The sequence below is a fragment of the Peromyscus leucopus genome, chromosome 6, assembly GCF_004664715.2.
Source record: "Peromyscus leucopus breed LL Stock chromosome 6, UCI_PerLeu_2.1, whole genome shotgun sequence".
NCBI lineage: Eukaryota > Metazoa > Chordata > Mammalia > Rodentia > Cricetidae > Peromyscus > Peromyscus leucopus.
This window is the reverse complement of record NC_051068.1, coordinates 98,375,130-98,400,233: the sequence shown is the minus strand read 5'-3', so window position 1 is coordinate 98,400,233 and position 25,104 is coordinate 98,375,130. Positions and strand designations below refer to the sequence as shown.

The 25,104-nt window shown below is 35.8% G+C and overlaps 1 protein-coding gene across 1 annotated transcript in view; it reads right to left on the bottom strand.

The window, feature by feature from the left end:
• Nucleotides 1–1,918: 1,918 nt before the first annotated feature.
• Nucleotides 1,919–25,104, bottom strand: part of Ndst4 (N-deacetylase and N-sulfotransferase 4) — a 307,351-nt gene continuing 284,165 nt past the window's right edge. Inside the window, exons 9-14 of the mRNA XM_028859117.2 lie at nt 24,711–24,834; nt 22,695–22,869; nt 16,631–16,801; nt 15,325–15,434; nt 8,398–8,500; nt 1,919–6,084 (exon numbers count right to left, since the gene is read on the bottom strand). Of these exons, the coding sequence (XP_028714950.1) occupies nt 5,965–6,084; nt 8,398–8,500; nt 15,325–15,434; nt 16,631–16,801; nt 22,695–22,869; nt 24,711–24,834 (803 nt within the window). The 3' untranslated portion in view covers nt 1,919–5,964. The remainder of the gene's footprint in view (nt 6,085–8,397; nt 8,501–15,324; nt 15,435–16,630; nt 16,802–22,694; nt 22,870–24,710; nt 24,835–25,104) is intronic.

Genomic DNA, 25,104 nt, shown 5'->3' with positions numbered 1-25,104 from the left:
TGATTATAAATGAACAGATTTGTGGGAAGCAATACTTTGAGATCTTTAAATCAATATGAAAGAACAACAGTCAGAATAGTTCAATTCTTCTGTCTAGGGATGTTTAATTCTCACTAAATTTATCTGTGGATCTGAGAGGAAATGTGGCCTTAGAAAACCTGGATAGGAGATGTAGATTTACAAATAAAATTGCATTTAGAAAGCAGGCCAAACTCTTCAACCAAATGCCTCTCAAAATATGTGTCCTGGGCCTATGAACTAGAGAATGACTTTGTATCTGTATAAATATGTGCCCCAAAGTTGCATTCCAGTTTTTACCATGTAAAAGACAGAAGATAATTCATGCTTTCATCTAATATTACTTTTTTGTGACATATTTTATGTTATACATATGTGATACACGAATAAAAAGACATTGTAACTCATTTTTATAGGGTATCACGTAGCCTTATATGGAAAACTGTAGAAATAAGTGCATTTGAATAGTATAATTTATTATACTATAGAATATATAATCTAAACATACCAAAGTGCTTGTGTTAGTAACTTGGTATCAGTAGCTTAATAAGAACTGAGAGAGTTGTGAAAGGGTCTCAAGACAGAGATCCAAGTTAAGTCTTACAGAATTGAGAGACAGTGTTGCTTTATTTTAGATAAGAAGAAATTAGGGAGGGAAGAGAAATGGATCTCCATAGCTATGCTGATTACTTAATGTTCAAAGATTAAGATGTTAGGGAATCAACGGTGCCAACACATCTAAGAAATTTATTAAGGATGAGACAAAAATAAATACTTTAATAGCTCCTATACAAGTGTCTGCAGTCTAAAAATTGTAGTGTAATTGAAAATGCAAATGGACTGTTACTTGAATTTTTCATGTATTTTTTTTTATTGTGAAGAAAGAAAGGTCTGGAAGGCAAAACCTTAAATTATATTTTTAAAACATCTTCATAGACCTTGTTATGGATTTTATGAAACTTGTCTATGGGAATATTGGAAAGTTTAAAGATAGTGACTCTCTGGTTCTATTTTCAAGCTACAAAGCCACCAGTGGTATGGGATACAATTAACAGAGAAGTGGATGATCCTGTTCAGAGTTTACATTAATAAAGTAGATGCTATATGTCATATCATAGTGTTCAGAGTTTGGGGATGAAGTAGAAAATCAAGGCTCCCTGTAATGACTTTATAGACATCTGGTAAAATCAGAAGAATATCAGTGAACCTAATTTCAAATTCCATCTTGGTCTACTCCACCACACAGTTTCCATTGCTCACATTCATCCAGATCGGATGTATCACGGACTGTCCACTTCTCCGAGGTAACGGGTTTACTTTCCTTTCAGCACACCATCTTATTCAGATAAGCCACCCAAGTCCTCCATCTGTGGGCACCTGCTTGCAGCCCAACATTTGCTTCCTACAGCCCCTGTTCACTCTGTTCCAAAATAAAGCCCCTCAGAGGCCTGTCTGGCATGCAGCTGTGATTGTACACAGTTAGTAAGATACTGTTGATTGTGTCTGTCCTGTGTTAAGTGCTACAAGTTTAGCAATTTCTTAAAACTCTATGTAGAAATATCTTTCCTGCCCAGAGAATTAGTAGTAGGCTACCAAACAAGCAGCAAGTGAGTGGAGGATTTAGATCTGTGCTTATGGATAGTATAGTTTTGTCCACATGTGATTCTTGTACATCTGAAATGTGTTAAGTCAAAGCCTTAAGTGTTATAGGGATCAAATGCCAACTAGATCCCGAAGACCCAATATAAACACAGGACTATAAATCTATCAATATTTTTAATTGCTTGTCTGCTGATATATCTTAGATGTATTTTATATTTGTCATGGCTAAATACAAAAAATAATGTTTGATATTTATAAATATAAACATATATAATAAAGTGTTTTTGTCTACAGGAAAAAGTTTTCATTAGAGGATTGAACTTGAGATATGTAGAGAATTCACAGACATTTTCTTATACTTTTAAAGTAAATATCAATGGCATTAACTCTTTATGATATATGCCTCCATATAACACGTTTTCACATATGCCACCACCACTAAGCTTCTCATTTGCTGAGGAAATTAGAGGTGTAGATCTGATATTTTTGGCAATGTATCTACTGGGTTAGAAAAGAATTATGGAGAGAGATATGGGAAGGACAGATAAAAGGGAAATCATTGGTGATGAAATCAAAGGTGTCACTAGGGAGGAGGGAAGCAATCAGACAGCAAAGGTGCTACCTTGCTTTCGTGCTGATCACCAGAGCGGGGCAGAGAGCAGCACAAAGTCTACACTGGGATAATGATTAGGAGGATGGTTTCTCACTTGACCAGATACAATTATATGTTTTATCACATATGTTTTATTTTTAACAGGAGTAGAAAACAGACATTCCTATTTGATGGAAGAGAAGAGAGCCATGATTAGTTATACATTACTTTTATGACTAACATATTTCAGCACAACTATTTCAGGGTATTGTGCTGTTACCCAAACATATTCTTATTGAGAGGCTATAATAACCTCTTGAGTAATTATTTTCTTGTCTCTAATTTACAGGGAAAAAAAAAGACTGTGGCTCAAGGGAGTTCCACAAATTATCTAAGGCCACACAGCTACTGAGAGGTAGGACCGGGATGAGGATGCCGATTTTGAAAAACTCATTCCCATATCTGGGGGACAAGCATTTGATGTTTGGCATCCAGGAAGTGTGTATGCCATGATGAAGACAAGGGAAGAAGTAATCAATGGGTGCTTAAAGCCCAGTTTCAGGAGAAAGAGCATCATTCTAGGGGCTGTACCTGCAGCAGGGTAGATTCTGGTGAAGAGACAGCCATGGTCCTTTATGCTAGGGTGACGATAGCCATTTTAACAATTTCATTCCAGTCAATGTAGAGTTTAAACTCTACTTATCCCATGTATCTCAATGGCTAACAAAGAAGATTATTTGGGAGATCAAAAACTCTTTAGGTTTCTCAGACACAACACATTTACAGACACTTGCACATTTTTAAGTGTGTGTATAGATTTCTGGCAGGATTGCATTCCTAAAGTTGACTTAGAAAAAAAAAATCCGATATGCCCAGACTACTAGATCAGATAGTCTGCTTTATGGCCAGTGTTGTTTTGAGTCTACCTTCTTCAAGCAAACAGCATTTTCTGCTACCACCAGAAAGAGAAGGCTTTAATATCATTTCCATATAAATACTTCGTGTTTCCTGTAGTTTAAAATCAATCAATCAATAAGTCTAGAATATAGATTACTTTGTACTTCTTAAAACATTAAGATTTAAAAAGCAGCACAAGACTAAATGTAAGTTGGGCTTGCTAAAATTTAGGCAAAAAAAAATTCCTTCTATAAGATGTGTGTGTGTGTGTGTGTGTGTGTGTGTGTGTGTGTGTGTATTAAAAGAGCAGTGCTGTTCTTCATGTGTTTTAGTCCTTGTTAAATAGAAACCAAATTTTATTTTAGATGAATTTTCATAATATAACACTTAGGTGTTAGTATCTGAAACCATTAAATACTATTTTTGTCTTTAACAAAAGGAAGGAGTTGACAGCTGTGCTTGTAAGTCAGGCAAGGACCCAAAGTCTGGAAAGGAATGAAGAGAACATGCCTGTATGCTAAAGGACATGAAAAAAAAACATTTTAATATTTAACTAAATGTATATTGCATAAAACTGAAGATGTAATTTAAAATTCTAAAAAATTATACTATTAAATTCCAAGAGAACATTCCTGAAGTGGGAAGAAATCTTAAAAAAGAAAATATTATTAAAGCTGAGATTTCCCAATTACTGCAGTGCAGTGTCTCATAGTCCAGATTCCTTCAAACTTTTAGATGAAGGTTTGTTAAATAATTAAATAAAGTTTCTCACTTCATTATCAAACATAGCAAGAAAAATATACATAATGATTAGAATAATCAGGAAAGAAAGAGAAAGGTTAAGTTTGGGTGATATTTTGCTTTCAGATACTGGTGGATGGGTCAATGATATGTATACATTATTAAAAGGTGAGAAAAATGCAGAAAATTCATTTCATTGCTAAATCTGGTGATGCGTTGGAAGTTCTTGGTTATATCAATATTATTTGGTGAGAAAGTACCCACTTTACATTCTATAACTAGAAGTCTAGTCCCCTGGGAAGGAAAGAAGATTTTCCTCTAGGTCAAGAAAATAATAGTCAGAGATGAATGTAGTACTCCACACTTGTAATCCCAATGCTCCAGAGGGAAAGGCAGGGCGATTGTGCATTTGAAGTCAGGCTGGGCTGGATAGTAATATCCTGTCTCACGCAGAACAAAGAAAGTGGTAGAAACTCTATAATATAAGTGGGAGGGAGATGGTGAATAAATTGTAGTGGTCTAAACAAGTAATTGTGGTTATTATTTCACCATTTTTAAGGGAGTGTGTCATACTCTTATAAGTAACAAGGGTGAGAATTTAGTCCCCAATGCTAAAAATGAAACAGGAAATTACTGTGATTTATATCAATAAAAAGTCTTTTAAAAGCTCACACTTTCTGATAAAGAGAAAGGAATGCTAAGAAAAACCTGAAAATAAATTTAAAAAAAAAAACATTGTGAAAAATAGATGAAAAGTTGGATTTTCAATATGTAAAAAACAAACAAAAAAACAAAAAAAACAGCGTTCTTTTAGAATATCCAAGTTTGATTTGTTTGTCTAATGCATCTCCCGACCAAAAGACAAAAACAAAACCTATCAGTTTGTTATTGAGTTAATGCAAGATAAATTCTCAAATAATAGGGATGATGGTATTAAAAAAATTGCTCTGGAGGACGGAGATTTGTTGGTAATGTTCCCAAAGTCACTTTGGTTGACTGTTCTGGTGAAAATTTACCTTCATATATCACAAAAAAGATAAACAAAGCTTTCATAGATTATCATAGACAAACAGGATAAAATTCCAGTTAACATGATTTTATATAGTCTTCAAATATTATAGGAACCTGTAACTCAACACAAAACTTCTTGTCTTGAAATTAACTTGTGAGCTTTATGTCTATGAAATTGGGTTCAAGTTAGGGAATTAGTGATGTTCAAATAGGTAACTTTGTGATATAATTTAAGTTTTAGATATATTTTAAAGTAGACAGTAAAACTTTAGTATAGTAGATATAATGGCATATATGAAACATCATGCTTTTAAAGAGATGGACGTATTTCTTACATAGAAGGAACAGTACCTATTTGGACCTGCAAGTACTACTTGGTGTTTACATTTCTAGTGAATAAAGCTTTTTTTCTTCCTATTTAAAGTAGTGAACAAAATATATATATAAATGCTACAACACTGCCAAGGTAGGAACCTTGTTAATGTAGTAAGATCATGGGTCCATTAAAGATGGTCCTCACCTACTAGGGTACTGCAATTCAGATTCACACCATTCTGTCTTACTGGAGCTCTCTAGAGACCATGTTGGAGTTTCCTGAGGATGGCATGCCCTTGTGATGACTTGTAACTCTCAGTGAACATGGTCCCTCACTGCCTTACAAGAGGAAGATGGACCAACAGAACCAGGTAAAGGATACTTATAAACATTAGCCCTTAATTCAGACAGTCGGCTAGACCTGACTTCATTTATACACACTATAGTCCTTATCTTTTCCTCAAATTTTAATTGGTAATTTGCATATAGTCAGAACATTAGTCATGTGATGCCCTGAAAGCTGTTTAACAGAGAAGTGAGCTGCATGATAATCTCCAGACTAGAAACTGGTTAGTGCCACAACCCCATATTTTCTTTCCAAAAGCCTTAAATAAGGATTAATGCTAATAATTGCCAAGGCGTGCATATGTTTTTGTTTTATGAAAAACATTGAAGGGGATTTATTCACAGTCCTCTCTTGACAATCACAAGTGTATGAAAAGGATAAAGTTGTGCGGTTTGCCTTTTCTACTTAATGATGACTCAATGCCATGCTCTCCTTGCAGGTGCTATCTCACTTTCTGCAGCTCTTGTCTCAGCCACGAGGGCAGAGGCTGGCCCAGCCTGTGCAGCAGCTTCGAGAGCTCCACGTTGTGGTCCCGGTAGTAATTGGAGAGGAAGGTTCTGGACTGGAAACAAACAAACAAACAAAAGACTTAAAGGATACTCTTAGCTATCAAGTGTCTACACGTTGGAAGTATCCTATCACAATACGTGTCTACAAACTGTTCATTTACTATTTTCCCTCAATCACTCATTTTACACTTTGAGAAATTCTGTCTAAATAAAAGGTGCAAGTGTGCCCTGGGAGAGTTAACTACCATTATGGCACTTACACACTTTGAGATGTACAGAGAGAAAATTGAAAGCATAATACCAGAGAATAAGGCAGTGTTAATGCACAACCAAATGTACAGGAATGAGTAAGATAAAAATATATGTTTCCTTTAAAAATTATACTAAACATTTTAAAAACATATCTGTCTGTAATGAATAAAATTACTGATTATAAACCTAACTAGCCACAGCATATATTTGAAAATTTTATTCAGGAATGTTCTCTTTATAAAATATTACATATAATATCTCTGAAAAGTTAGGCTTCCTTGTAATTTTTTAGATGCCTCATCAACCTGAAGAGTTTGGTCTTTTTTAAAGGTAAATATGGGGTTTTAAGTTTTAACGTTTTTTTTTTCAAGATTACTTCTATTTGTGTGTGTGTGTGTGTGTGTGTGTGTGTGTGTGTTCTCATGTGTGCTCAGGTACCTGCAGAGGCTAGATTAGGACATTGGCTAGGTTGGGGCTGTGCTGGAGTTGTAGCAATGCTCTTATGAGCTATCATTCCAGACCCCAGATAAATGAGTGAATACACACACACAAACACACACACACACACACACACACACACACACACACACACACAGCTTTTCTGGAAAACAGAAAATTGTGAACTTCCTTTTATTGCTGGCACAATCTTCACACAACAACCCAATAAAGTTATTTTTTTCTGTCTCCCATAAAATTGATCAATACTTTCATGTGCAAATATTCATAGTGATCAAACATATTTTTCTCTTGCATAGAAAGTCTGTCATCTCTCCTAAGCTCTTCTCAACATTTTAACCACAAATGAATTTCTTCCTTCATAATGCTCCCCTAGCAACTTTTGTGTATACTGTGGAAATGGATTTAGGACAATTACATTTCATCTTGGACCATTCGCCAAGCATTTCATTATGTTTCTTCCCTTAAAGCAGATGGTAAGCACTTCAAATGGGGAATAAGATGTTTACAGTAGTGGGAATGCTACATTGATGTTTTGGGCAGATTAAAGTGATTTCTGAAACCCTTTAGAAATTACTGAGTTCAAAAGTATATTAAGGACTTTCTGGCTCTTATATCACCATAGCAACACATGAAGAATGCATCCTGCCCTTGCCCACCTTGCCTTAGGAGAAATGCTTACATTATCTGGCTGGTTTCCAGCCAACATCTCTAATATATAATATATAACATCTCTAATGTAATACTTTTTCCACATATTATGATTTCTATTATTTCTTTGTATTTTTATAGTTTAGTTTATTATTATTTTGTGCCTCTTGTTATAATCCAATGACCCTAACTAAATTATTCACCCCATGATGAATTTTAGTAACCATTTTATCCTTATATATTCTGCATTGCTTAGCTCAGTGTCAGGCATGCTTTTGGCACCAGATGTACGTGTACTGGTTAGTTTTTGTCAGCTCACCCAATCTAGAGATATCTGAGAGAGAAAACCTCAATGAGAAATTGACTCCATCCAATTGGCCTGTGGGCATGTCTGTAGGTCATTTTTTTGATGCAGGAAGGCCCATCCCACTGTGGGAAGTGCCAACCCTGGGCATGTTGGCCAGGAATGTAGAAAAATGGTAGCTGGGCAAGTCAAGGGAAGCCAGCAAATAGACAGCATTCCTCCATAACCGCTGTTTCAACTCCTGACTCCACGTCTCTACCTTGGCTTCTTTTGCTGTTGGATTGTGATCTGAAATTGTAGGCTGAAATAAACCCTCTCTTCCTCAAAGTTGCTTTTTAGTGAAGGTGCTTATCACAGGAACAGAAAGCAAACTAGAACAGGATGCCCTGAGCACGTGTTAGTAACACTTGTATTTTTTATGCCATTGTTTACCAAACAATTTATTTCTAAGTACCTTACAATGTGGAAAGGTGTTATTTTTTTGGTATATCATTATGTTTGAGTTGAATTCCAACAGGAAACAATTTCTAATGACATTTACCAGTTTTTTTTCTCTCTCTAACATCTTCTAAGTATATAAAATTATGGATTGCAAAAAAAGATCAGCAAAAAAAAAAAAAAAAAAAAAGAAGCAAATTTCTGTTCTTAGTTTTCAAACAGCAATGTCTTTTTGCCAGAGTAGTTCAAACCAAGCAAATATTACCTCTGGATCCATGGGTGGGTATTTTCGGCCTTTGCTCTTCCCAAGGCATTTGGTCTTTCCTCCTTCCAGTAGTTGACACCAGAAGCCCTTTTGGGGGTCAAACCTAAAATATATAAGACATATAATAATTGAAAATCATAGCCGGGCAGTGGTGGCACACGCCTTTAATCCCAGCACTTGGGAGGCAGAGACAGGCAGATCTCTGTGAGTTTGAGGCCAGCCTGGGCTACCAAGTGAGATCCAGGAAAGGCGCAAAGCCACACAGAGAAACCCTGTCTCGAAAAAACCAAAAAAAAAGAAAAAGAAAAAGAAAAAGAAAAAGAAAATCATATTCAGTAATGAACGTTCCCAGTCAGATAAAAGGACTACACTTTTCTATGCTTGTTGCTTTTTAATTCTTTTCTACAGATGTTCAGCTGATTTGAGGAATGAGGGTAGATATTAAAAATGCTGTATTTTACTATATATTTTCAAGTAGTTCTACTGTAAGGGAAAAGGCACATAGACCTGCAGTACAATTTTATAGTGAAACTGTTGTATTCCATATTTTAGTTATGAATCTGTAATAAAGTAAATGATTAAATATTAAAGCTACAGCCTACATATAAAGGGCCTTTGGATATTTTGCTTATTTATGACTGTGAGTTCCATGTCAAAATATATTAAAGATTTCTCTGGAAGCATTTAATGGGTTTCATTAATGGGACTGAATTTCATGTAGGTATACTATTCTGGGTATAAATATAATTAAACCTTCCAATTTGAAATATATATATGTATATATATGTGTGTATATATATATATATATACTGTATTCTATTCTAGATTTAAGTTTTTTAACTTTCAAAAAGTGAGTAAAAATGTAACAAAATACTATTAATTTACTTTTTATGGTATTTCATTTAATTCTTCAAATGAACTTGGAGTTTTTTTCATAGTTAAAAAAGCTTTAAAACATTGTTTTAAACAATATCACATTGTCCTTAAAGAATGAACTTGTCCTACTTACACATTTCTTTTTGTTTCTGATTTTGTTAATTTGGATATTCTCTCTATTAAAAATATCTTTATTTAAATGGATACCTATGTCCCTAAATTTATTTTTAAATGTGTAAAGATATAACTCATTACAATGTCTTCAGATATGAGACACAGGCACCACAGCTGGTTGGTAGAATGGAGTCCTCTTCTTGCCTGTTGTTGAAGGCAGATAGTCCTGCTGGGTGAATCTCATAGCTGTACATCTGTACTTAAAGGTTTCTGGCTGTCACATGTTAGACTATCAGAAGACTATCTCACCTTCAGATTGGGCGGATACCACATTCAAGTCTGTACAGGTTTGACACTTTGCCACTGTGATAGTGAGAAATTTCATGAAAAAAGTTATTTTTAAGAAAATCAAATATATATATATATATATATATATATATATATATATATATATGTGTGTGTGTGTGTGTGTGTGTGTGTGTGTGTGTGTGTGTGTATTTGTAAGTGGAACATGCTGCACTAATAGCAACCTGTTCAACAATGCAGTCATTGGAAATGATCTTTAAGAGAGAATGTCAAAGGTATGGAGGAATGCACCTTGAGTCTCTGATATTCATCTTATGCCAAGGCAGAATACCCAAGTCAGACACTGGCGTGCTTCTGATACCACTTCTTTGTACTTTATAGAATTCAAACATTAAACCATTAAAGAATACATTGCTATGATTATTAAAGTCTACTAAGTTGTCAATTTGTATTCATATTCTCACCACACTATAACTTTCCTAAAAAGACAAAAAAAAAAGGGATCTTCCATAATGACCTTTTAACATATTAGATGCCATAGCTTCATGGTCTTCATAATCCTCAGGAATTTCTAGTGGAAACTCTGCATAGAAAAGAGTGTGTTATAGTAAATTGCTGCCAGGTATTGATGGAGATCCACCATGTGATTGACACTGTAGTGACACAAAGTTTTTTTGTTTTTTTTAGAGCAAAGTTGCTGAGAAGCCATGGTTGACAGTGCTGAAACTGAGTGTGGTAGATCATGGGTACCATCAAGGCTCAGAGGATGCCATGGGTTTCAAAATGTTTTCATTGATGAAAACAAACCATTTCAAGAAACAGAAGGGTAGAGGATACAATTCCACTGTTGCTAGTGTAATTTTTCAGACATTGTTTTCTTTGTTAAACAGGAAAGTTAACTTAATAAAACCAGGGAAAGTGAACAAGGTCATACTCAGCAAACGAACAGCCCATTTGCTGTTTATGAGAGGCTCTTTCTGCTTCTTGGTAGGTTAGTCAAACATCCAAGACTTTGGCAAACCTGAAGAAGAAACTGATGCCACCAACATGCCTGAAACCTCTCCAGTGAGCTGCCCAGTTTCTTAAGCATGTGGGGAATGCTGGTGCCCACTATCAACACAACCAGCCAACCAGGTAGTGTTTGGAGTTAAAACTTCAGAACTCAGTTTATATTTCCCTTGTCAGTTCCTGCACTTGCTATGTTGATTCAGCCAAACTGCAGAAGCTGAATTTGTTGTCCCCAGTTCAAAGCTAACCAAGCACAAGGGACAGAAAACTGAGTAACTACAAGCAGACACACACACACACACACACACACACACACACACACACACACACACACCCTAATGGTGTTTTACAGCTCCAATCAGTTCCACTTAAGTCAACAAAGAACAAAAAGCTGCCCACTGCAATTGCATGACCAATCAAAGACTGATCAGCCACAGGCTAGTGCTCCAAGCAGCAATCCCGTTTTTACAAAAGATGAAGAAAGGAAGAGAGAAGGATGGATTTCACAGGCAGTCCCTGGCACATGCTAACCTCCCTATGAAGCATCTTGACACCTGTGGTTACAGCCAGCTACAGATAAATCGGACTTTGGTAGAGCCCTTTTGGCAGACAATGTCCTTGACGCTGGGCCCTGGGTGGGAAGCGGTGCTGTAGCTTTGACCCAATCAGATCCCTAGAAGCTCACAGAAACTCTAATGCTATTTTGTTCCTATGGTTGCAACTTAGTTACAAAAGAAAGGATATGTGGCCTGTTTTGTGTAAAGTCAAATGTATGAGAATTTCTGATGAACACTAACAAGATAGGAAAAATGAAAGAATGAACCAAATAAGAAGGGGAAATTTAAATTTATCGCTATGGGACTTGCTGCATGCATAAAACATGGAAAAGGTTTGCAGTTTTGTTGCTCAGCAGATGTTTTAGAAAGATGAAGCATAATTGACTGGGATGTAAAGTTAATTAGTTGCAGAATATTTTGTTGCCCTGGGCCCATTCCTATAACACCATTGCACCTGAAATTTGCCTCTGCACATATGTGCTCTCTTTTATGGCGTGAGGGAAATTTTCTTTAGTTTCCTTCCTGACCTATTGCTAGAGTGACCTGATCCATGCAGTCTAGGTTGTACTCGTACATGTTACCAATTAAAATCAGATACATCAGTAGTCAAATGGATAAAAGAAGACAGAGTCATTTTCAACCTTACATTCCAATCTGCTCCTTGTGTATCACAGGCCTTCCTCTAGTTTTCATTAATTTCCCAAGAGGAAAAACAATTCGGCTTGTTGTGCAAAATGAGATGGGGACATTGGTAGCACGATGGCCCTAAACAGCACTTTCAGCCTCAGGATGAGAATATTTAACTATGTTAAGGCAAACTACAACACTGATAACAAAGCTGAGGTGTCTGGACCCATGCTGACAGCATCTCTCCTTTTTGGCAGTGTGAGGTCTTAGAGTAAGCTGCGGGTTTTTCTTGTTCTGCACAGCAGATGTTGTAAGCCAGAACTTTGTTCAGACTTGGGAATGAGCCATCCTGAATACTGAAGGTCATTTTCAAGCATACAGTTTTGTGCCCCTGACTGTTTGCGGTCCTGTTCCATTTATTGCATAGCTAACTTCGTTGACACTAAGTCTAACAGAAAGATCTTCTCTAGGTTATATCAATTCATTGTTTCATGGCTTTATTTTAACCAGCATGAAATTGTGAACATAAGATTCAAAGCTTTTTCACGTAATTGTTAAACAACTCTTAGGGCCTGAGTTGGCTGACATTTGACTTCATTTATTATGCCAAGCATCACTATGGTAGTTAAATTTTGTGATATGTGAAAAATATAAAAATCCATATATTTTGTGCTTGTTTATAAACTCTCCTTCATAAGTATGACTTTACAGGTTTATTGAGCCATAAGCAACTATTTGCAGTAAAAAGGATAGAACCATTACCTAGGCTACTGCTGAGAAGGGCAAGATATGCCAACATCAATAACTATTAATGCAAAACACATTATGGGAAGCTTTGTCTACTCCATCAACAGGGGCATGCCTTGTGTGGCTGCTATTTCCATGTGTAGGTAAGAACTTCATTAGGATTGTTTTAGTGGATAAGGAAAAACCCAATCTCATTACTGCTTTTCCTGTCCCTCCATTACCCTCTCTAATTGTCTAATTGCTGAGTCTAATCTTCTGTGAACTGGGAAATTATATAATCAGGCTTGTTAGAATTTCGCCTAAAATTTAATAGGCTTTATATCAGAGCTTGGGGGAGTCTTTTATGAGTAAAGTACAGGCCCCTTTAAAGTGTGTTTCAGCTGTTTGGAGCACTTCTTTTTGTTAACTTGCTTACCCCATTTTAAAACTATCTACTTGAATAGTTTTGTCATCCCAAGATGAGGGCAACATAAATGCTATTCCACATGCCCTTTTGTCACATACTATGTCCCTCCCTGCCAAAAGATGGGTTGCATCTCCACCCCTTGAATTTGTTCTTGATTTACTGACTGTTGTGACCAACAGAACAAAGCATGAAGCAAATTTTGTGGCTGTTAAGCATAGGTCATAGCAGCCATGGTGATCTTAGATCACATGGTTCTTCTGCTTTACATTCTTTTTTAGAATGCAACTAGTTCATTGAGAAAAGGCCAAGGGTAGAGAGAAGCTATTTAAAGAAACTTCATGCTACTGAATTCAGTCTTTGACTCAGTAGCCAAAGATGTGAATAAAGAAGCCTCCAGATAATTTCAGTTCTTTGCCATTTGAGTCGTAAACAGATACATACTCAGGTCTTCCCAGTGCTGTTCTGCTGTGGGATGTCAGTCTGCATGCTGTGAATATGTGTTGCTCTGACTGGTTGATGAGTAAAATGCTGATTGGCCAGTAGCCAGGCAGGAAGTATAGGTAGGATAAGCAGACAAAGAGAATTCTGGGAAGAGGAAGGCTGAGTCAGGAGACGCCAGTCCACCATCCAGGGAGCTCATGTAATAGCACACAGGTAGAGCCACAGAACACATGGTGGCATATAGATTAACAGAAATGGGCTGAGTTTTAATTAACATAACCCTCTTTGTGTTTACTTGGATCTGAGCAGCTGCAGACACAGGAAAACTTCCAACTACAGTAATCTTACATATCAATGGGTAAAAAGCAAACAATTCTCAGTGCAATCCTTGCTAATTACTGACCTACAAAACCCATGATCATGGCAAAAGGGCTGCGATCATGCATACAAATTTTAGTAATGGTTCATGATGCAACAATAGATTACTACATGATTCCATTTGGCTATAAACATTTTAATAAATGCAGAATAAAACATTGTTCTGTAATGATTTCCTCTGAGGCTAAAACTTTCAAACTTGAAGGCAAACTTCTTAAGACACAAGATAGGAAAAGTGAGATGAAACTACGGAATACTCTAGGACAGGATGTTTACAAGGAGGTGAAACAACAGGATGTTCTAAGGGGAAGTGAAACATTCCATCCTTCAAGGAAGTTCCATCAGACATGAAATAAACAACTCAAAATAGCTGCAGGAAGTCCCTGAAACTGAACAATAAACACAAACAATAAAATATAAACAATAAAATATAAACAATAAAAACTTCTGACAGTGACTGTCTGAGTTGTTTAGGAGCTTGAAGACCCAGGGCAAGCAGCCTGGCAGAAGCAGAGACTAGAGAAGTAGCCAGAAACAAACAGGTACCAACCAGTCAAACTGCATAAAAGAAACAAAGACCAACTGAGCTGCCTGGAAAAGGATCAGGCCAACTGAAGCACCAGGAATGGCCACCTCCAACCCATAGAGCTGCCTGTAGGCTATGGAGTATACTCCAGGTTTACAGCTTTTGTCTGTGCTGGAACAGAAGTTTAGAGATAACAGTTGTCTTTGAGCTATTCTGCTCCTTTATTAACCACAATAAAACTCATTGGTTTACCAAAGTGGACTTCAGTGTATCTGTAATTTTGTCTGCTGTCAGTTTCCTATCTGGGGTAAGTAGACATTTATTCATATATCCCCAGGAATAGCACCACACAAACCGACATAAATGCACTTCTCCAAATCTGTCCTAAATATTGTTCACTGTCTCAAAGGGAATGATGACTTTCCATGTTTTATTTCTGTTCTGTTCTATTTTTTTCAAGACAAGGTTTCTTCATGTAGCTCTGGCTGTCATAGAAATTGCTCTGTAGACCAGGATGGCCTCAAACTCAGAGGTCCACCTGCCTATCCTGGGATTAAAGGTGTGTGCCACCATTGCAGGCCCATGTTTCACTTACAACTTGCTCTGAGGGGACAAGTCATTTTCGCCTTGGTAACTTCAAATTTTAGGACACTGTACACAAAGTGTCAGACTTATAAAATATCTAAACAAATTTACATTGGAGAAAGGCTCAAAAGTAAGATTTATCATAATATAAAGTACATATTATACTTGATAATGTAAAGTATGCCTGTTATTCAAAAGGAGACATCTTATGAGTAATGAGAATATTTCTTTGTGTCTGAGTAGCAGAATGATGTATAAATTCATAGCTAGTATTAATGATGCTATATACATACAGACCAGTTATAATTTACGATGGCAAATAATGGAAGTGAAATCAAGCATGAAAATAGACTCACGTTAGTGCATCAGAGTAATTATAATGAGGTGTAACTCCTAGAAACTTCTGGACTTCATCCATCACAGTGGCTGGGTCAGATCTCAGCTGCTGTCCATCAATAATTAGCAACTGCAAAGCCAAAAATAGTCTTGTATGAAGAACAAAATGGAATTAAATCTACCAAGCCTGCCCCTCTTGACCTGGTATGGCATTAACGAGTCAGGTCACTTTGAATGAGAAGAAAACATGCATTACACAGCACACATTTGAATGTTGCCCTTTTTGCTTCTTTTATAACTAATAATACTTAAAGTTTTCCTTAAAAATTGTTTTTGTGTTGGTGAATTATGAACTCAGTTTATTCTTAAGCGGAAGTAGATGCAAATGTTTGTTGCTTTGGAATTGTAATATACACAGGGGTTTTCCAACTCTAGATTATATTACCAACTAACCATCCAGCCTACTGAATGTCAGCACTAACCTTGAGGCCAATGGCTCAAGTGTGACCATTCAGGTGAAAGTATCCCATCTGTTCTTACAAACCATGACTGAGAATGAGAGGAAAATGTTTGTCTCTGACTTTCTCACCTTGGGTCATTACTGGAGAATATGAGACTTGCCCAAGGGGATGTTTAAAAAGAGTGTTAAAACCAAAGTCTCCTTGGAGCTTAAATTGCACTATGGGCTAAAAGAACATGGAGGATGTTTTTCTCAAATCTTATTATGGTTCTATCACATATCTGCTAAGGCCCTTTTCTTTATAGTCATCTAGTATAAGAACCTCTTCTTTCCTAATAAGGTTCTCACGTGACAGAGAAAAAGCAGGAATTCATGTGGATACTTTTTTGTTGTTGCTGTTGTTTTAAGACAGGGTTTTTCTGTGTTGTTTTGGTGCCTGTCCTGGATCTTGCTCTGTAGACCATGCTGGCCTTGAACTCACACAGATCCGCCTGGCTCTGCCTCCCATGTGCTGGGATTAAAGATGTGCACCACCAGTGCCGAGCATATGTGGGTACTTTTACAAAGTCTCTGGCTAACTGGCTTCTCTACTAGTTGCTGAGGAGTTTCAGTTTTGAATTATATGATGTTTCCTTTGGGACAATGCATTCCTTGAAACCAATTACTCGTAATGGTGTCTCTTACATACATGCTTCAGAGCCATATAACTACATTGAATGGCATTAGTAAAATAAAAAAATATGTAAAAATCCACAGTTCTTATTGTCTCTATTGCAAACTTTTACCTGTGGTGAAGCTCATTCCATTTTCTGTGTGTCAATGCAATGCGATCATGATGTAAATGGAACCTAATTTCATACCATTACCTGAGAAGTAGCAAAGTAGGCCAGCCATCTTTCTATGTGTACTGCATACCACCCAGGTATCAGACATCTCCTCTGCAATGTTTTCAAATCAGGTGGGGCCCAATGTCCTGTTGTGATGACTTCATAGAAATTGAACCTCAGGGCAGCTGGATCTTCGTGGGATCGTTGGTGCTTTAAAGGAAAAGTGAAGTGTTTTTTAAATGTTTGCATAATTTTGTGTGCATATGGACCTGTGCATTTGGCACATTGCTTATTTTAAAGAGCAGATTTAAACTAAATCTCAAGCAGATATATTTGGCGTTGTTTTGATTTTAAAACATGTAGGCAAAAGACAGGGACAGAATGAAAAGATTTTCTACAAGGGTCTGATTAGAAATGAAAATATATTAGAGGCAAAAATTAAGCTTGATAAGCTGAAATTTAGATGGACTGGAGTGGTCTCACATATTGCTTGGTCTACTGCATCTTCCCAGTTCCTTCTGATGGTTTCTTTGTGTGGCAGATCCTATGCTTGTGGACACCTCAGATTCTGATTGCTAACCATTGCTTAGGGATGTCCTATTCAAGTTGAGTATGTTCAAAGTGCTTTTGCTCTCTATGAGTCTCCACCAAATACTATTTCACTGCTGCTTTTCAGTATCAAAACCTAACAGTCATTCACACAAAACTACCATTTGGAAAAATAACAGAGCCGAACTATTGAGAGTCAGACTTAATAATGAAGATGTTTGAAAATGTATTAGTCTTGTCCCTAGAACAACAACAAAAAATAGTGGTAAATTCTGAATATAAAAAGATGTGAAGCATAATTGTTGTCTTTAAAGAAACGAAACTTAGCATGAGAGACAGTAGAGCAATAAATAATACCAAAGTCATATATTTGACTGACGTATAAGAAGTATCTTAAGCCGGGCGGTGGTGGCACACGCCTTTAATCCCAGCACTCAGGAGGCAGAGCCTCTGTGAGTTCCAGGCCAGCCTGGACTACCAAGTGAGTTCCAGGAAAGGCACAAAGCTACACAAAGAAACCCTGTCTCAAAAAACAAAGAACAAACAAACAAACAAAAAACAAAAGTATCTTAATGGTGACAGCCAGGCCAATAAAGGAGTAATCCAGACTGACCAATGAGAAAATTTTAATAACAGGTGAAACTTTTGAGCCAAATGTTTTTTGAAGCAAAAATTTCAATAATTAGAGGATAAGCAAACAAACAAGGAAAATAGAAGTGGAAAAGGCAAGGTAAGTCTGTGTTAAGGTGTATAAGGTGTGTGCATATAAATGAACTGGTGTTTCATAATATCTAAAGTTAATATGGAGGAAAATCTACCCGAGAAAAAGCATGGTAATATATAGGGCCTGCTATGTCTGGCAGAGCTGGTTTTTATTTTATAAGTAAATTTTACATGTAAATTATTCTAGAAAAGGAAAAATAGTTTAGGGAGGGGTCAAAGACCAAGAATGGAAAGTAACTGCCTGACAGGTGAAACTAATATTTTGTTTTATTCATCATGCTGAAAGCATGCAGATTACATAACCAGACTAAACAACAAAACATGCAGAGATTCCCTAATTGGAAAAATAATTGTAAATATGCAGTGCCTGCGTATTAGTAGAGTACAGCAGGGCTGAAATTTTTGCTATCATCAGTGACAAGAGTGCGCTCAATGGGCTCTTATTGACTTACATAAGTTTAGCGTCAAATTTTCTTTATATCCCTGCAACTAAGATTAGCATAAAAATATGACCAGAAAGTCACAAAGGAACATATTTTATGGAAAAATAGCACTTTAGTTCCTCTGTGAGGTCCATTATAGAAATATGGGGTAGAAATTACAGTGGCAGGTGACATTTGTGCTGGTTTTTGACTCACACCTGCTGAGCTGCAGATTTATGGCCCTTACTGAAAGGACAGGTCTAGCTAAGTAATAGGCTACATTATTTTGAAATGTGGAGCACTTTGGGGCCCTAGCTTCAGCAATACAGGCAATAAAAAGTATTATCAGAAAAAAATAATTCCCTTAAACCTGTGTATTCAAAGAATTTATTTGGAAAGTAGTCATAGGTAAGCATAGGTAAGAATGTATTATGTACATTCTATTTCATTCAAGTGATTTAATCTATATAAAACATTCATTTTAGTCTACCCTGAATAGATGACACATTCAGCATTCTCACAATATTTGATTTTAAAACTTTTAATTAAAGTTTACATCTCAGTGTTTTGATAGTTTTTTAAATTAACTTTATTATAAAAGCCTTGCAAATAAAAAATTTCACGCACCCAAATTCACCAGATGCAAAGTCTATACATCTTAATAAACTTCTCTATTAGTTGGAATAGGGATTCCGAAGCTGTGGGACTTCATATTGGATTTCACACTTTCAGTATAGAATACATTTTATGCACTTGTCCACCACCAAAACTGAAAAATCCATGACAGAGTTAGAAATAGAAAAGCAATTATCTTTTTATCCTCTTTCATAACTCACATTCGTTGGCTGCATTTGGTCCTTCTACCTCCTCTAACATTTAGCCTTTCTTGTTTACTCTTCTACATGTTATATATTACATGCTGGCTAGTTTTATGTCAACAGGCTAGAGTCACCCAAAAGGAGGGAACTTCAATTAAGAAAATATCTCTGTAAGTTCTGGATACAGGGCATTTTTTTAGTTAATGATTGATGGAATAGAGCTCAGGCCATTGTGGGTGATGCCATCTCTGGACTGTAGTCCTAGGTTCTATTAGGAAGCAAACGGAGAAAGCCAGTGTACAGCACTCCCCTATGGCCTGTGCATGAGGTTTCTCCCCATTTGATTTCTTGACCTGATTTTCTTCAGTGATGAACAGTGCTGTGGAAGCATAAGCCAAATCAACTCTTTCCTCTCTAAGTTACTTTTGGTCATGGTGTTTCATCATAGCAATGGTAATCCTCACTGAGATACAGCTGTATATAAATTATTGGTAGTATTTAAAAGAAATGAATTTGTCTTGCTCTAGCTTATAAATTCTCATTTATTTTTTTAGCATCAATTTATATTTATTTGTTCTGTCAGTGAAATATAAATAATGTAACTGAGAGTCAATAAAATACTTTTCGCTATGAGATCCTTGTATAATTAAAAAAAATCCTTTGTAAAAAAAGCTCTTTGCTGATTTCTATTCCATTTTGATTGTTTCTAAGCAGTTCACTTTTTTTCTTGTTTTACAAAAATCAAAGTGTATTAATGCTTATATATAATTATTTTAATATTCCTATAGTTTTTTTTAGTTAAAATATTTCTTTATTCTTTCAAAATATGACACAAATATCTTGCTCTTTTCCATGCCTTACTTCCTAACTTACATTCTACTTTGACATCAATTTTATGTCTTCTTTTATATGTATTTATTTGTTTTTGATCCACTGAGTTCAGTTAGTGCTGCCCATGTGCACGTGAGTGCTAGAGTCATCCATTGGAGCATAGCCAACTTACCAGTGACCATATTCCTAAAGAAAAGTGACTCTCCCTTCCCTAGTAGTCATAAATTGCGAATAACTTCTCAGCTAGGGAAGGAGTTTTGGGAGCCCTTCCCCAATCTATGCTGAAATTTTCACTGCCTTGATCTGTTCAGGTCTTATGCAGGTAGACACATCTAATGTGACCTCATGCACGCAATAATTATGACATGTCCTAAGGATGACATTTCACAGTATTCTTTGTGTTTTCTTTCTAATAATATTCAGTTTTATGCTTTGAAAATACATTTCTATTTATTAAACAATTTATCACAAATGCCTCATCTTGAGTTTATAATCAATTACAGAATTGATTATCCATTTGTTTTTCTACTGTGTTGTTAATCTTCTCTTTAGAGTCATGTGACCACACATGTTTTCTCTAAGCCTACTTATACTTCTGTGTAATAACCATGTTTTATTTTTTTCCTTTAGAGTCACACCTGTGAGTCTCTAGCAGTGGCTGCTATGATTCCTTCTTCCCTATTTGTGTGTGGACCAAAACTGCTTGTTTTTTTTTTCTTTTACCCCTATTGCTAAGGGCCACACTTCCTGCCACATCGTTTAGTTCAATTAAAGTGATTCAGGCCTAGTTTGTGTATTTGTCAAATTTCTTAGTAACCCCGGCGCTGTAGTTCCAACCTCTATTTGACAGTATTGCCTTCTCTTGTACTTGGAGTCATTGTGTTCACCATGATTCCTTCAATTCATCTTTCTGAGCATTTTTCATCTCTGAACTTTGTCTGAGGTGATTTCACTATTTCTGTTTCCCAGGCTTCATGCCTCTGATTCATAAATTCCTGTCTCTAGCTCAGATTTCCCCCCAGAGTTTCACATAACTGCCTCCATTATACAGATTAGCATAGGGGTCTACACATTAGGAACATTTCCATAACTCTAGCATTCTACTCTCATCATCACCTGCTTTCTGGCACCCACAACCTCCTGTTTCCTTCTCCTGCACTTGTTGCATGGAAATGTAGGCTCATCATCCAGTTGCCCAATGTGAAGGAAACTTTACTTATTCTTAAACCGTCTTCATTAAGCTCTGCTGATTTTTACCCCTAGGTGCATACTACTTTATATCCCATTTTGTGTCTACTTGCTTTAGACACAATTGCTTTATCTACTCTTGATTTCTTAGTAAGGCTATTGCAATAGCTTCAAGTTTGAAATCCCTGAATGGTCCTTTGAACTACCCTAATCAATACTTTAAGTAGCAGATTTAATGATGTATCCTAAGGAAAATATGGTAGTGGTCATTGTCAGGTGCTCAGATGACAGTCCTGATGGATTTCAGACTCAGCTTTTGAAGTGTCCACCTGGGTTTTCCTTGGGGTCACAATGACATTACTATTAACTCTTTAAATGGGGTATGAGCTTTTATAGCCAGAGGATTTCCTACACATCCTTTAGTTTTAAATCCAAAGTTCATTGGACTATAGAGAATGTTCTCAGCATACCTTTACAGAATTTCTTAAAGCACCCTAACAAACAAATGCTAATTGTGAATTATTATGTATAAAACTAGGATAAAAACAGTTCATTGACATCTTATTAATTAAAATGATAATTAAACATAGCAGCACAATATTCAAATCTATAATTCTGCACATTTGCTTTATCTTCTGCTATTATTTGATAGATAGGGCTTCAGTGTATCTAAACATTTGTTCATCCATTTGAAATTTTCCTTATAATCAATTCCAAAGTCAGTAATCACAGTAGAAAGGATTTTAACATACCTATTATGTTATTATCAATTGTTTTCAGAAAATATCTAAATATATTTTTAGTGAAATGTTTGAGACCTATATCATCACATCTTGCCAGCAAACAAATATAACACAAGACTTGTTACTTTCTTAAAAAAGCATTCCATTTTAATTTATATTTTATTGACCTCCAAGTTGGCCATTTTCACATAAACTATTGAGTGGTTATACTTGATGTGTAGTAGTCTGTTCCCTTTGCTCACTTGTTTACTGATACTAGTATTTATTCTTTTGACAAGTTGGAGGTCATACATAAATTAAAGCACAAAGTAATTTTCCTTGTGCTGTTAAAGATGTACTCCTTAGAAGCTGACTTTTACTTTAAAGGCATTTTGATGGGCCAAAACTTCATGTTTGTATGATTTTGGAAATTTGTCAATTCGTTTGTTTACTAGAAAGAGTTTCTTTGTTAGCTCTGACTGTCCTGTAACTAGCTCTACATACTAGACTGGCTTTGAACTCACATAGATACATCTGCTTTTGCCTCCCAAGTGCTGGCATTAAAGGTGTGTCCCACCACCACACAACTGTTTATTACTTTTTTCTGTCATTTTATTGTTTAAAATCCATTCAACAATTCTGCATGAGTTAAATGTTTAAATGAAAAAAATGCATAGATGGATGGAGAGATAGATAGACAGACAATATAGATAGACAGATAGATAGACAGACAGTCTGATTTTTGACCTAGGAATTTTTGCGCTTGACTCTTTAGCATATCTGGGTTTTATTTAATGATTAAAACAAGTTACACCTGAATGTACTCAGCACTACTTTTCTTCATTCATACCTGGTACCAAGAATATGCCCTGTCCGAGGGGTCGATAAGGATAGTAATGATCTTGGCTTTGGGAACAAGAGATGCAGCTCTCTTGGGAGCTTCTTCTGAGTGGAAATAGTTAGCACTCTTTTCAAAAAGGAAATCACTGGTAATGTTGGAAGGAGTAGGAAAAAAGTCCATATACCTGCAGGTAAGAAAAGATAATTAATTAATCTGGGCAATATTTTTCCTTCTATCATCCTCTGAACAGGAGGAATTTGAACAGGTCTTACATTTGTTTGCATCAAGTTCAAATTAGTGCGTTATAAAATCATCCAAATAGTCATCATGCTGTGTACTTCTAATGTGAAAGCAACCCAGAATGTTATGTACTTATAACTTATTTAAGGCAAAGGAAAGAGCAAGATAGATTGAGTTGAAAATGAATGATGGGGTAATACGGTGGATTTGAGCTTATACTCTCTGCTGTCACAAACCAAACCTAAAATTACAGATTATGCCTGAAAAATACAATATTGTATAATCTTGCTTGAATGAAACTTTAAATAGTAAATGTGTTTGCAAATTTGAATGCTAAGATTCTTAAGGTGAGATTAAAGTTCACAAGACATGTAAGTCAAAACAGCTATAAAAAATTAAACAGATTAAAGCATAGCTGTTCTCCTTTCTAACTTCTATAAAATTTGCTAATATATGCAGTAATATCCGCACATGATAATTTATCTAGAGCAATTAAGGGGCTATTTTCTGTCAGTTGATCCTTCAATGCCTCCATAGGTTCACTCCTCCATATGCTGTCAGAACGTTCCTCTCCGTGTAGATTATGGAATCAATATGTTCTGAGGCTAATTCAGTACAAGGCTTTAATTATGTGTGTAACCCTCTTTACAGCTCATCACTTCTCTCACCCTCAAATGTTCTAGAAAAAAAATAATGAGAGCAATTAAGAATTCATAGAAGGCACTTATTTTCCTCTTTGACATTTGTTATTATGTTTCCCAAATGAAGAGTACTGAAGAATCTCATCTGTATTCTTGCTTAAAAATTTGTGTTCCATTTGAGCTCAGAGATAAGAGAAAATTGCTTTTCTTTCTTTAATAATTTGCATGTAATTCCAAAATGTAGACGAGAGATAGGGTAGCAACATCTCAGATGCAGAGTGAACATAGTTTCACTGAGGATTAGAAGTAAGATCTGCCCAATGGCATTGCCCTTGATGGGTCTTATTTCTAGAAGGTTCCTGTGTTATGGTGACACACAAAATTAAATGCTACAAATTGTGCATCAAAAGGAATTTTCCTCATATGAAATTTGTCTTATATTCCTTGGGAGTGTAAATCCAGGGAAATCAAATCTAAGTCATAATTTCTTGGAAAGTTAGGATACAGCCAGAAAAATTCACCAGACTGAATACCATCTCCAATATTATGTTTATTCTATTTCAGCTTATGGAAAGTATTGTTATTTTAAGTGTTTTCCATCGTTTATCAAGTGCTAATTAATGTTTCTTTTGTGTGTGTGAGTGGAATTGATATGGTTTAGGAAAAGCTCTATTATAGTTTGCATGACAAATATTGCCTACATTGCAATACAACATACACTGCTCATGTGGTTAATGAAGACACATGTCCCAGAGTACAAAATAAAAGCAACCTCAGGCATCACTGTGAAGACAAATTATGTGTTTAATAAAATAAATGGAGAAACTGTAAAATAAGAGTATGTTTAAAGAGAATTTTAATATCCTTATGAATAATTCTGATGAAAAATACCCTTCAATGTTCATTATTCAATCATATTAACTTACCAGAAAAATATTATCATTATTGCACTGTCCAAATCAAATTATAAGCAACACTGATTAAACATATCATCATTATAAATTAATTTCTAATTCACTGTGGTAGAATTGAGCATAACAAATTTATTCTGTAATTATGCAGATGCCATGCACACATCTGTAATTGCTCTGCAATGATGGAGCATGTGTTAATATTGGAGTTCACTTTTTGTTGTTATTCTTACCACTCAATTCCCTTGTGATAGTTGTTTCCATTAAAAAACTGAACTTCTTCAAAGGTTTTTGGGCTAGGGAGATTGCTGATGATGGAAGGGTGCATAAGAAGAAATAAATAAAGTGCAGTTGTTCCTATTACAAAGAAAAGAAGATACATGTTAAATGGCAGTAAAAGAAAAGATTGGACTATCAATGTCATATTCTAACCAAAAACAAAATTCAGTAGAACAATTCTTTCTAGTGTTTCCTTATCACTAAATAGATGTACTTCATTTTAATAACAATCCACCTTGGACTGCTGGCAGTGGTCCAGAAGGTGCCTGGACTGGTCTACTCTGGTGACTGGTCTAGCAAATACGCTAAATAACAATCCAAATATATTTATATTAGTTTTTTTATTCT